At 38.4% G+C, this 13381-nt stretch overlaps 1 protein-coding gene across 1 annotated transcript in view; it reads right to left on the bottom strand.

Annotated features, from left to right (window-relative positions):
* Positions 1–1035, bottom strand: part of pfkfb2a (6-phosphofructo-2-kinase/fructose-2,6-biphosphatase 2a) — a 41297-nt gene extending 40262 nt beyond the window's left edge. The window contains 1 exon segment of the mRNA XM_056449576.1: positions 991–1035. Coding sequence (XP_056305551.1) covers positions 991–1035 — 45 coding nt within the window.
* Positions 1036–13381: the final 12346 nt, after the last annotated feature.

Here is a 13381-nt window from a genome sequence, read left to right as displayed (position 1 = left end):
TTTTTAGATTGGACACATTTGCACTCTAAATAAACGCACCTTAGTGCTACGTCGGCTGAGCCATCATTTATTTTTGCCTTGTTTCACACTTACCCAAACAATGCCTCTGTGTGGCACAGTTATATCATAGATATTTACATTAGATGTCGCCTACGCTATTGTCAATAGAGCCACCATTTTGGTACAGTGTAGCGCTCCTTTAAAATGAATGTAGGACTAAGATGCAGTGGAGGACTGGCCATCCAGAGCCCGAGATATATACACAAATCCACATACATCTATGATGGGATGTTTTCCCGGTGGTCAATATGCAAATATTTGTTTTTAATTACAAAAACGATCATTTTACATCACTTTTCTACATTGATGGACAAGTGATCGCACAGGCATTGCACAGGCAGTTTTGTTATCGAGCAACAATATAAATGACTTCAAAAACTAGCCGTTACTTCACTTAGCCGAAAATAATACCAGTTTCTGGCACTGAATCATCTTGTTGTCATATTTCATTTACATTTTTGCATATTTTATTAAACAAAACTAGCATAAGCCAAGTGTTTAGTGCAAGTTGGTGCTACTTTACCTTATGGTCAGTGCAGTAAGTGACTGTATTATCATCAATACTTGTTGGAGCACAAAAGCTTGTAACATAAATAAACAAAAAACAAAATCTTCCCTATGAAATGTTCTGCCTTTGTGCTTTGGTTGCTTTGTTTCACCTGTATGCACCGCAAAAATCCAGCATCTTCACATTGGCTTTAGTCTTGACTAGTGCTGGGAGCACTGTACAAATGTGGCAGCGCTACTAACACATGCTCAGGGTCTATACACGGTATCAAGTGTATATATCTTAAGGAGTAAAAGGTCAAAAAAGTAGACCTTTAAAATAAAGGTTTTGTGTGTATATATCATGGACATGTTTATGAAATGCAGAAAGGACATCAGCTTTTGGATTTAGATTGACGCTAGGTCTTGAAATTGACTACATACAGCAGGGGTGCCCAAACTCAGTCCTGGAAGGCCGGTGTCCAACATATTGTAGTTCCAGCCCCAATTAAACATACCTTCCAGGCAGGTGTGTTGAAGTAAGTTGGAGCTAAACTATGCAGGACACCACCCTCCAGGGCCGAGTTTGGACACCCCTAACATACAGCATATACAGTCAAGCCTGAAATTATTCATACCACTTAAAATTCTGACTTTAATTCAACCAGCAAGTTTTTTGTCTGACTGAAAATTACACCGGCTGCTTCCAAAAGATAGTAAGACAGTGTAAAAGAGGCATCATTGTGGAGGAAAATAATTCTCAGCTTTTATTTACATTTGAACAATGAGTGGCGTGTTCAAAATCATTCATTTTCATCACCTTGTTATGTTTTGGGAAAAGCCTGCGTCATTTCCGGTCAACCCCCCCCTAAAAACTTGCTAGTTAAATAAAAGTATCTTTAAATCAGATTTTGCCAGGGGTTTGAATAATATTGGGCTTGACTTTACAACCAGACAAGCTAATCTGAGGTGTGTTTGTACCAGGTTTCATCCACGAGGATCATCTCCGAGATCTGCTGACCACCATGGGCGATCGCTTCACAGATGAAGAAGTGGACGAGCTCTTCCGCGAGGCGCCCATCGACAAGAAAGGAAACTTCAACTACGTAGAGTTTACTCGCATCCTAAAGCATGGAGCCAAAGACAAGGACGACATGTAAAAACAGCAGCCGCAGTCATTACCATTAGTACGTACATCCTTTATTTTCAACACCGGCTCATTATGAAAACGTACCCCCGCATACATTTCTAGAGAGTGCGAATTATGTAGCCCAAGCTACTCGTGGCTGCATTTCATCTTTAAAATGAATTCTACGGGGCGGTCCATCATCGGCTTCGGGTTCTTTTCGTGCTACCAGCTGACCGCTTGCCTCTGTATGAACGGCTTTTCCGCTGTCACCAGTTTGCCAAGTAGCTCACCATGTACGTCGGCGAACTTGAGACGTAGAGAGGAGTTGACCGTGACGACATGGTTCAAGTCCCTGGTTTCTGGAATGGTTCCAGAAACCAGGTAAATCGAAGGCCAAAAAAATTGGTCAGTCAGTCGACAGTGCCCTCTGGTGGATTTACGGGAGAACAGCAAGCACGAATGGCACTCACAAAAGAAATATGAGATCTGAAAAAGCGTACACAGTGCCCTCTGGTGGATTTACGGGAGAACAGCAAGCACGAATGGCACTCACAAAAGAAATATGAGATCTGAAAAAGCGTACACAGCGGCCTCTGGTGGATTCGTGAAAACAAAAACTGATGACATATTTTGCGATCTCCAGAAATGTATATAGGGGTACATATCAATAATGAGTCTGGGTTGATTATTTTAGTCAAGATAACTCTCCAAATACTTCCAGTGTGTTAGATGCACTGCATGTAAATATTTGACTCTTCTAAATCATAAAAATAGCCTAAAATGTTTGCAGATGTTTATGAAACATCCTAAGTGAACAAGTGAAAACAATGCTAAAGTCAGATATTCTGCTTTGAAAAAGTGCGTCCCGTGTCGGAATATCTGTCTTTGTTTTGGTCTCTTTAACCAGCTCACTGTCAGTTTACCCAATTAGACTTCAGCACTCCATCTTGTCTTGCTGTAAAGTCAGGAAAGCTCTTAATCTATGAAAATGTAAAATCTGGATGACAGCAGCAGCCTCTGAAATGAAATGCAGCCTCAGAGTTATAATTTCCGAGTGGTGTATACGCGCCTTTTCATTTATTTGTAATAAAACAGCAGCATGCATAAATAGAGAATTGTATTCGGTTAATAAAACATATAATCAATAAACAACCTGAATGAGAGCAGTTTAACTTCACTTAACCAATGTTTTCACGTTAAAATCCAGAATTTAGACCAAAATCAGAGCAGAAATGGATGAACAAATATTACAAAAACAGTAAGTAATAATCCCAGATAACAACTGCCGAATAACACAGGCTTATCCGAGTACTTTGTGTAATCTTGAGCATCAGTAAAAACTTTCACATACATATTTACATGCTTGTCTGTCTTTAACTGTTTAGCGCCCTCTTGTGACTGAATAATGCGCAGGTTAGTGTATACTCCATCCAGCCGTTTACATTTCTATTAGCTATGCATTTAATTAAAGAATTACTAAACTATTAATGTCTCAGAACTATGTTTTGTGTCTAATTTTTATGTTTCGTGGCAAGTAGTCATGTACTAAATGAGATAAATACATCCAGGCAGTTGTTTTCACAGAATAAAGCCCTTTAGTTTTAAACAACAGCTGCTGATAAACCTGTCAGGCTTTATTCTGTGATAACAACCGCCTGGATGTACTTTATCTGTTACATATTGCACCTTGACTTAGTAACTGACCAATCAGAGTCAAGTATTCCACAGAGCCATGTAATAAAATGCACATTTCCCATTGTGGCAGGGAATTTTGCATGAATGGACAAATGTAAGGATGAGTAATTTGAGCTGTTTTCTGTGTCTCTCTGCAGATACAAATCACCTGCAGGAGTGTTCAGACTGAAACGGCTGCATCGGGAATCTGCAGGAGCCATTTTTGAAGTCCAAAAACACGAAGATAAATATATGAAGCCATCAAGAAGACACTATAATTTTGATGAAGTTATATGTTGAGAATAAAGTTTGTATATTTCAGAATAAGGTCTACATGGAAGGTAATTTCTGCCAATTTGCAATAAATCGATTAAAAAAATGTACGCATATCTGCAAAAATTGAAGTGATTTAATTTTATTTTTAATTTTCAACGATAACGCATCAACTCCTGGCAATTAAAATGAAAATGCAAATCACATAAATGTAATAATAAATTAGCTATCTTCCATATTTCTGTAGTCATTCTTTACATTTTAAAGCTGTTTTTTCCCATTTTCAAAGTTTCAGCACCAATTCAGTCCAATTTAGGTTTAAAAACAAATACACCAGCATTACATTATGCAACACAGGCTCAGTTTGAAAACGTAGCCCTATATACATTTCTGGAGATCGCGAATTATGAAGACAGAAGTACGTACGAAATCATATGATCGGTCCGCCAGTCAATCGACAGCGGCCTCTAGTGGATTCACGTGAAAACAGCAGGCGTGAATTGCACTCGCGAGAGAAATTTAATATCTGAAAAAGCGTACACAGCGGCCTCTGGTGAATTCGCAAAAACAAAAACGGCAAAAAGCGTAGCTCCTGGGACGTATTTGGCGCTCTTCAGAAATGTATATAGGGGTACACTTTCAGAATGAGCCAGGGCCCTACATACATTTCTGGAGATTGCGAATTATGAAGACAGAAGTACGTATGAAATCATATGATCGGTCCGCCAGTCAATCGACAGCGGCCTCTAGTGGATTCACGTGAAAACAGCAGGCGTGAATAGCACTCGCGAGAGAAATGTAATATCTGAAAAACATACACAGCGGCCTCTGGTGAATTCGCAAAAACAAAAACTGCAAAAAGCGTAGCTCCTGGGACGTACTTGGCGCTCTTCAGAAATGTATATAGGGGTACACTTTCAGAATGAGCCTGGGCCCTATATACATTTCTGGAGATCGCGAATTATGAAGACAGAAGTACGTACGAAATCATCTGATCGGTCCGCCAGTCAATCGACAGCGGCCTCTGGTGGATTCACGTGAAAACAGCAGGCGCGAACGGCACTTGCGAGAGAAATGTAATATCTGAAAAAGCGTACACAGCGGCCTCTGGTGAATTCGCAAAAACAAAAACTGCAAAAAACGTAGCTCCTGGGACGTACTTGGCGCTCTTCAGAAATGTATATAGGGGTACACTTTCAGAATGAGCCCGGGCCCTATATACATTTCTGGAGATCACGAATTATGAAGACAGAAGTACGTATGGCTGCATTTCGACTTTAAAAGGACCGCTACAGGGCGGTTTGACGCCGTTCCTCATGCTACCAGCTGATCGCTTACCTCCATATGGACGACTTTTTCCACTGTTACCAGTTTGTCCAAGGGCTCACCGTGCATGTCGGCGAACTTGAGATACAGAGCAGAGTTGACCGTGATGATGATGTTAGAGTCCGGTGAAGAACGGTTCCAGAAAGTGGAACAAAAACAGAAGCCAAAAAATAAAATAAACAAGTAAATAACAGGGTGAGAATGTGGTAAAATCTCAAAATGTGGTAAAAAAATCAGCTTTTCTTCTTCTGGATTGCTTTTTAAAACTGTTTTATCTGGGGTGGGCGCTGATCAATCGGTTGGGTTTAGAAAAGGAGAAGGGCATGGAAATCATCTGATCGGTCCGCCAGTCAATCGACAGCGGCCTCTGGTGGATTTACATGAGAACAGCAGGCGCGAATAGCACTCGCGAGAGAAATTTAATATCTGAAAAACATACACAGCGGCCTCTGGTGAATTCACAAAAACAAAAACTGCAAAAAGCGTAGCTCCTGGGACGTAGTTGGCGCTCTTCAAAAATGTATATAGGGGTACACTTTCAGCCTGGGCCCTATATACATATCTGAAGATCGCGAATTATAAAGACAGAAGTACGTATGGCTGCATTTCGACTTTAAAACGAAGCGCTACAGGGCGGTATGACGGCGTTCCTTTTTATGCTACCAGCTGACCGCTTACCTCCATATGGACGACTTTTTCCACTGTTACCAGTTTGTCCAAGGGCTCACCATGCATGTCGGCGAACTTGAGATACAGAGCAGAGCTGACCGTGACGATGAGGTTAGAGTCCGGTGAAGAACGGTTCAGTCAATCGACAGCGGCCTCTGGTGGATTTACATGAGAACAGCAGGCACGAATGGCACTCGCAAGAGAAATTTAATATCTGAAAAACATACACAGCGGCCTCTGGTGAATTCGCAAAAACAAAAACTGCAAAAAAATGTAGCTCCCGGGACGTATTTGGCGCTCTTCAGAAATGTATATAGGGGTACACTTTCAGAACGAGCCCGGGTTGAAATGATTACTTATGGATTATAAAACTAAGCTGTCATGCAATGGAGCCGAATAAACAAACTGCCCTCCGTTCTGCTGCTCTTGTTAAATAAATCTTTATTTCGATTGTAAAAGAAATATTCCCACAACGATCCTACAATCTACAGAGTGTAACGCTGTATATCTATATACTTTAAAACATGTCAGTTCTTAAAAATAATAACCATCAAAGATATCTATAGTAAATCTCTCTTTCTCTGGACTCTGGAGATGCAAAGGATGAGATACGGGTCTGAATGCATATTGAGTTCACTGATCCGAGATCAGATCCCATGTGTTCATTCCTATACAAGTCAAAAAAGTGCTGAAAAACAGAGTGATCACCAGGATTAAAACAACAGCTTGATTGTTATTGGCCACTTTTCACAATAAGGTGTGGAAATAGACATTTTGTTTGTTTATATATTATTGATTGTTTAAATAAAAATACATGTTTGTTTTGTGTCTATATATACACACTGTAAACCCAACAGTCAACTTCATCAAATGAAATGAGTGTAGTGAACTCAAGTTACTGAAAGTTAATTCTACTCATTTGAAATGAGTTTTGAACTCAGCGTTGAAGGTAATGAATTAATTTAATACCTCATTAATTCAACTTAAATAGAGTAAGTTCACAGCACTCATATAGATTAGTTTCTTAACTCAAATGGTTTGTAGCAATCAGTTCCTTCAAACGGTTTGAGTTGTCTTAACTTATTGGGTTTTACAGTACTCAGCTGGTTTGAGTTCTCTTCATTTATTGGGTTTTACTGTGCTCAAATCGCTTCGTTTACTCAAATGTATTAAGTTCACAGTACTCATTAGGATTAGTTTTTTAACTTAACTGATTTGTTGCAAGGCGACGCAGTGGCGCAGTAGGTCGTGCTGTCGCCTCACAGCAAGAAGGTCGCTGGTTCGAGCCCCTAACCTGAAGTCCAATTTCTTTTGGTCCCTTAACAAGTGGGAAGCACATATGCAATCTGTTGTAATTCCTACAGCGTTCACCTGATTTGGATGTAAATACCCTCAAATTAAAGCTGACAGTCTGCAGTTAAAGCACATCTTGATTTTAAATTGTGTTGGTGTATAGAGCCAAACATGTTAGAATTGGGTCTATGTCAAAATATTTATGAACTTAACTATTTATATACTGTGAAGACTGTAATTTATGTTAATGTTAATGGACAGCATGCAGTAATGTAGGGCTACATGGCTAAATATTTAGTTAAATTATGCAAAAGTAAGTTTCCTAACCAAAATGTGTGGCCTATTATTGATGGAAACTCTCATTTTCCCACTAAAACAGTTCATTTAACCCTGGTGATTCACTTCAAACAAACAACGAAACAAACACCCGGATGACAAACAAACAAACACCAGATGATGTGCATGATAAGTGTCCATATCAGCCCGTATCACAATACACCCCTCCAGATCAGCAGACGATCAACATTACAATGAGAAATACATTACATCCGAGTCCTTCACCCTCACAACAACACTCCTGCAATAACATCCGAGGCATCACCTGTGAAACAATACAAGAAATAAGAAATAAAAACATAGAAAAGGCAGGCGAGATGTCCGTTTAACGTCCAGAATGTGTTCGGTCCAGTGTAGCCCTATTAAGATTCCATGGGTTCGAGTTCATTGATATTCAGTCAGAAGCAAATAATAGGCAGAAACACACGGGGTTTAGCACTCGGATATTGCTGACATGCAGAGTTCAGGGATTTGTGCTGAGGATCAGTTTCTGTAAGAGAAGCCGGTCAGGAAATGGACAAATAAAAGACATTATATGATGACGATGAAGATAAACCGACTGAAGATGGAAAGTAAACATTACCAAACAGAAACACGACGATGCTACTTTATTGCTCAAGTCAATCATGGTAAAAAAAAAAGCCGAGCTGTGATTGGTCCAGAAATTCGTCCAATCATTCGTACACATAGAATTTTTTTAATAAATATTTAAATATATTGATTAGTATTTTGAATTGGTAATAAATATTATTGGAGTACATTTCAGAAAGGAAACACTACTTAAATTAAATACCACTACCTTTAAACTAAAGAGTCGCATTTCATTACGGAGTCAATTAACACCACAGAATCGATTCTTTTTGAAATCAACTCCCTGCTCTATAAATGACCCAACACTTAAAAAACACAAGTTCAGGAGTCATTCAGGATGAATAACTGAATCATCTGTGTTCAGGAGTCATCTAGGATGAATAACTGAATCATCTGAGTTTAGGAGTCATCTAGGATGAATAACTGAATCATTTGTGTTTTGGAGTCTTCCATGATGAAAACTGAATCATCTATGTTCAGTTATCATCATAAAGGAATGACTTAATCATCTGTGTTCAGGAGCCATTCGAGATGAATAACTGAATCATCTGAGTTTAGGAGTCATCTAGGATGAATAAATGAATCATCTGAGTTTAGGAGTCATCTAGGATGAATAACTGAATCATCTGAGTTTAGGAGTCTTCCATGATGAAAAACTGAATCATCTATGTTCAGTTATTATCATAAAGGAATAACTGAATCATCTGTGTTCAGGAGTCATTCAAGATGAATCACTGAATCATCTGTGTTTAGGAGTCTTCCATGATGAAAAACTGAATCATCTATGTTCAGTTATTATCATAAAGGAATAACTGAATCATCTGTGTTCAGGAGCCATTCGAGATGAATAACTGAATCATCTGAGTTTAGGAGTCATCTAGGATGAATAAATGAATCATCTGAGTTTAGGAGTCATCTAGGATGAATAACTGAATCATCTGAGTTTAGGAGTCTTCCATGATGAAAAACTCAATCATCTATGTTCAGTTATTATCATAAAGGAATAACTTAATCATCTGTGTTCAGGAGTCATTCAAAATGAATAACTGAATTATCTGTGTTCAGGAGTCATTCAAGATAAATAACTGAATCATTTGTGTTTAGGAGTCATTCATGATGTATAACTGAGTCATCTGTGTTTCAGGAGTCATTCAGAATGAATAATTGAATCATCTGTGTTCAAGACTCATCCCAGATAAATAACTGAATCATCTGTGTTCAGGAATCATCTGTGTTTCAGTAGTCATTTAAAATTAATAACTGAATCATCTGTGTTTAGGAGTAAACCATGATGATTAACCGAATCATTTATGTTCAGGAGTCATCATAAAGTAATAACTGAATCATCTGTGTTCAGGAGTCATCATGAAGGAATAACTGAATCATCAGTGTTCAGGAGTCATCATGAAGGAATAACTGAATCATTTGTGTTCAGGAGTCATCATGAAGGAATAACTAATTCATCTGTGTTCAGGAGTCATCATGAAGGTGTAACTGAATCATCTGTGTTCAGAACTCATCCAGGTTGAATAACTGAGTCACCTGTGTTCAGAACTCATTCAGGATGAATAACTGAATCATCTGTGTTCAGAACTCATCCAGGATAAATAACTGAATCATCTGTGCTCAGGAGTCGTCCAGGATGAATTTACTCCATTACAGGAGCAAACAGAAGAGTTAATCGACATGAATCACATTCAGAGACTCTTTATCTAAATGTTGAATCCAAACTAAAGCAAGTTTGAGCTCAAAACACCACACAAATCAAGCTTCTGGCACATACAATAAATCATTTTATATTTATCTGCTGGTCTGTAATGGATTAACATCACATTAAACCTACCAGCAGGTGGCGCCAAGTAACTATCTGGATTCATAGAATCATTATTTAAACGATTCATTCAATAGAGCTGATTTATTTAGAACCCTAAGCATGTGGATCTCTATGTATGGATTAATGATTCACTTGATTCATTTAAAAAAGATTCATTTAGACAACGCGGAAATGTTGCTCTAAGACCAAAATATTAAGCTCTGGCTTTATTTGAAACATTTTCATAGGCAAAACAAAAGAAAACAATACTGCGTCTAAAATGTACTCGCTCAATATCAACTTCCTGTTTGATCAATTGCTGTATAAAACCACACTTGTGAAAAAATCCAGTTGCACAAGTAATACTACTAAACTAGATCATATTTTATAAAAAACAAACCCACACAGGGATATTTTTTGCTTTCATATCTTAAATTAAAGGCCCAATCTAACTGCATTATAATAAACTTCATCACAGTAATTTTTTTTAGACTTTCAATATGTTTTTGTTTGTTTTTAGCAAAGTATATAATGTCCGCGTCCAAACAAATACCACATTATCGTGGAGGATAAATGAGGACACAATGTCTCAAAGCGTGTTTAAATAATCTGCAACTAATTAAAACCATTTACTGGTTAAAGAGCAGGTCATAGGGGTTTCCATCAACATTTTAGAAAGGCTAATTGTAGTATTGGTAACCTAGCAACCAAAAGTAAACAAGGAGATAGAAGGGATACAGCTGGGGTAGGAAGTTAAATGTGAATTATACTATATAGTAAAATGGAAGATGGTAAAGTTGTTAAAGTGGCTGACTGTAATATTGGTCACCTAGCAACCAACAGTAAACAGGTACTAGAAGGGATACAGCTGTGACCGCAGGTTAAGCCCAAATTATACTACATACTAAAATGGAATGTGGGTTTCCTTTCCGTTGTTAAAGGGGCTGACTGTAGTATTGGTCAGCTAGCAACCAACAGTAAACAACATGTTAGAAGAGATACAGCTGTGGCCAGAGGTTAAATGCGAATTATAATACATATTAAAATGCGAAGTGGTTTTCCTTCACGTTTTTAGAGTGGCTGACTGTAGTATTGGTAACCTAGCAACCAAGAGTAAACAAGGTGCTAGATGGGAAACAGCTGCGGCCGGAAGTTAAATGTGAATTATACTACACACTAAAAATACAATGTGGGTTTCCATCAAGTTGTTAGATTGGCTGACTGTAGTATTGGTATCCTAGCAACCAACAGTAAAAAAGGTGCTAGAAGGGATACAGCTGTGGCCGGAGGTTAAATGCAAATTATACTACATACTAAAATGCGAAGCGGTTTTCCTTCACGTTTTTAGAGTGGCTGACTGTAGTGTTGGTAACCTAGCAACCAACCATAAACAAGGTGCTAGAAGGGATACAGCTGTGGCCAGAGGTTAAATGCGAATTAGACTACATACTAAAATGGAAGGTGGGTAAATGGTAAACTGTCAACATGGTGGGAAAAAAAGCCCTGCCTACTAGTACAGGAGCCAATCATTGATCACTATTTTGTGTGATTTAGATGTTTAGAAATGAAACTAAAGAGACAGTTGCTATTTCATTTTATTGGTGATTCCTAATATGAAAATCAATCGTAAGCTTGGCAAGCAACAGTGGCTGTCTGTAGTATGGGTAACCTAGCAACCAACAGTAAAAAAAAGGTGCTAAAAGAGATACAGCTGAAGCCTTAAGTTAAATGTGAATTATACTACATACTAAAATGGAAGGCGAGTTTCCAGCAAGTTGTTAGAGAGGCTGACTGTAGTATTGGTATCCTAGCAACCAACAGTAAACAAGGTACTAGAAGGGATCCAGCTGCGGCCGAAAGTTAACGAGAATCCTTCACATTATTTGTTAAATTACCTAATAATTTTATTTTATTATCGTCTACCCTATCCCAGCCCTCTAAGTAATGTAAAAAGTAATTATATAGAGATTCATTCATATTATTAATAAGACTACCAATTAAATGTAAATTTTATTAACGGTTACCCCCCACAGTGACAAAACAGTAATTATTGTTGTACAGACTCACATTAATCTGCATATCCACAGCTGTATCCCTTCTAGACTTTACCAGTAAACAAAGCAAGCATAATGGAGACAGCTGATTGGTCATGTGAGTGTAATGTTTGGTATTAAGAAAATGCACTTTCATCTTCTATTATTCAAATGAACTCTTTTGCATATTAATCCAAAACCATATTAATAAATTTTTATTAGAAATTTATCGTTTCTGTCAATCGTTTCTCATGCGATACACTTTAAAAATGTGCATATACATAGGATGATGGAAACCCAGCTACTTTAAATAGCCTGAAAAGTTATAAAAGTGCATGATAAATATGAATATTGTCTCTATAATGAAAGAGTGGGCCCTGAATCATCTTTTAGAAATTCATTATATTTTCTACATCAACACGATCTAAGTAACACATTTGCATAAACACCGCCTACACACTAAACATGAACACTCTGAAATGGCAGATTCATTTCAGACATGGAAAGACCAAATCAAAACAGACTCGGCCAGCTGACCAATCAGAGGAGAGTTGGCTTATGGAAGGGGGAGGGGTTTACAGAACTTAAAGGGGTCCTATTATGCCATTTTTACAAGATGTAAAATACGTTTTGATGTCACTAGAGTGTGTGTGTGTGTGTGTGTGTGTGTGTGTGAAGTTTCAGCTTAAAATATCACACAGAGTGTTTTATAACTCTGAAACTGACCCTTTTAGGTTTTGATGCAAATTGCGGCATTTTGATGACTGTCGCTTTAAATTCAAATGAGATTTTCAAAAGTGGGCGGAGCCACTCATGCCTGTGTGTCGTCATCAGTGTCAAATTCAAAACTCTATAAGCAGGGGTCTGCTTCCCACTCAGGGCTGTTTATGCTAATGAGAAAGAGATCATCATTAGTGGGCGGGGCTTTCCCCCTCTTAAGACACGTACAAAGGGAGAATGTCAATCAAAGTGTTTCTGCTAGACACCAGACACCGCATGTGCGGATAAATCATACTTTTCGCGCATAAATAGACGCATGAATATTAAATTTACTCGCTTCATTTGCGCGTCAAATTCACTTCACAATAGATGTGGATTCGCATCATGGGCAGGGCTTTTGTCTGCCCGGCACCTCTAGCTTCATTGCTAAATGGCTAACATGGATTTTATTGAGTGACTGAGCCGAGCCTAGTTTGATGAACTGTGGTCCGATGTCAGCAGGAGGATAACAGGCGCTACGTCATAATTACACCCCCGAATTGCATCATTCGCGCCACCTTATTCACACGTATTGCACCACAGGATGTCTATACACGTCTTTGCATTGACTTAACAGGTAAATCACTCACACTTGATGCTTCATCCGCCTCTAGTGTGGACGCACCATTAGAGGCTCCAATGAGGGCTGGTTATATTCACACAGTTGCCACACAAGTGCGTTTAAACCCCTAATAGGTCCCCTTTAAGCCCTGAATTGATTCAAACTAACCATATCAAAACCATTGCACAATGATTCTAATATGAAAAGCATATTCTGAGAAAATCACAATGTTTTCTGATACTAGACGCCTTTAAATAAATTGTAGGGGATTTTAGGACACTATAAATGCCATTTGACCTGCTCTTTAACATCTTGAAAGCCTCCTTTCTGGGCTCAATGTGCTGAAATCTGAAACATTTCCAAATCAAATCAGCAAG

The sequence above is a fragment of the Danio aesculapii genome, chromosome 23 (genome assembly GCF_903798145.1).
Source record: "Danio aesculapii chromosome 23, fDanAes4.1, whole genome shotgun sequence".
In the NCBI taxonomy this organism is placed as follows: domain Eukaryota; kingdom Metazoa; phylum Chordata; class Actinopteri; order Cypriniformes; family Danionidae; genus Danio; species Danio aesculapii.
Note: the sequence above shows the minus strand (reverse complement) of the source record. Positions and strands in the feature narration are given on the sequence as shown.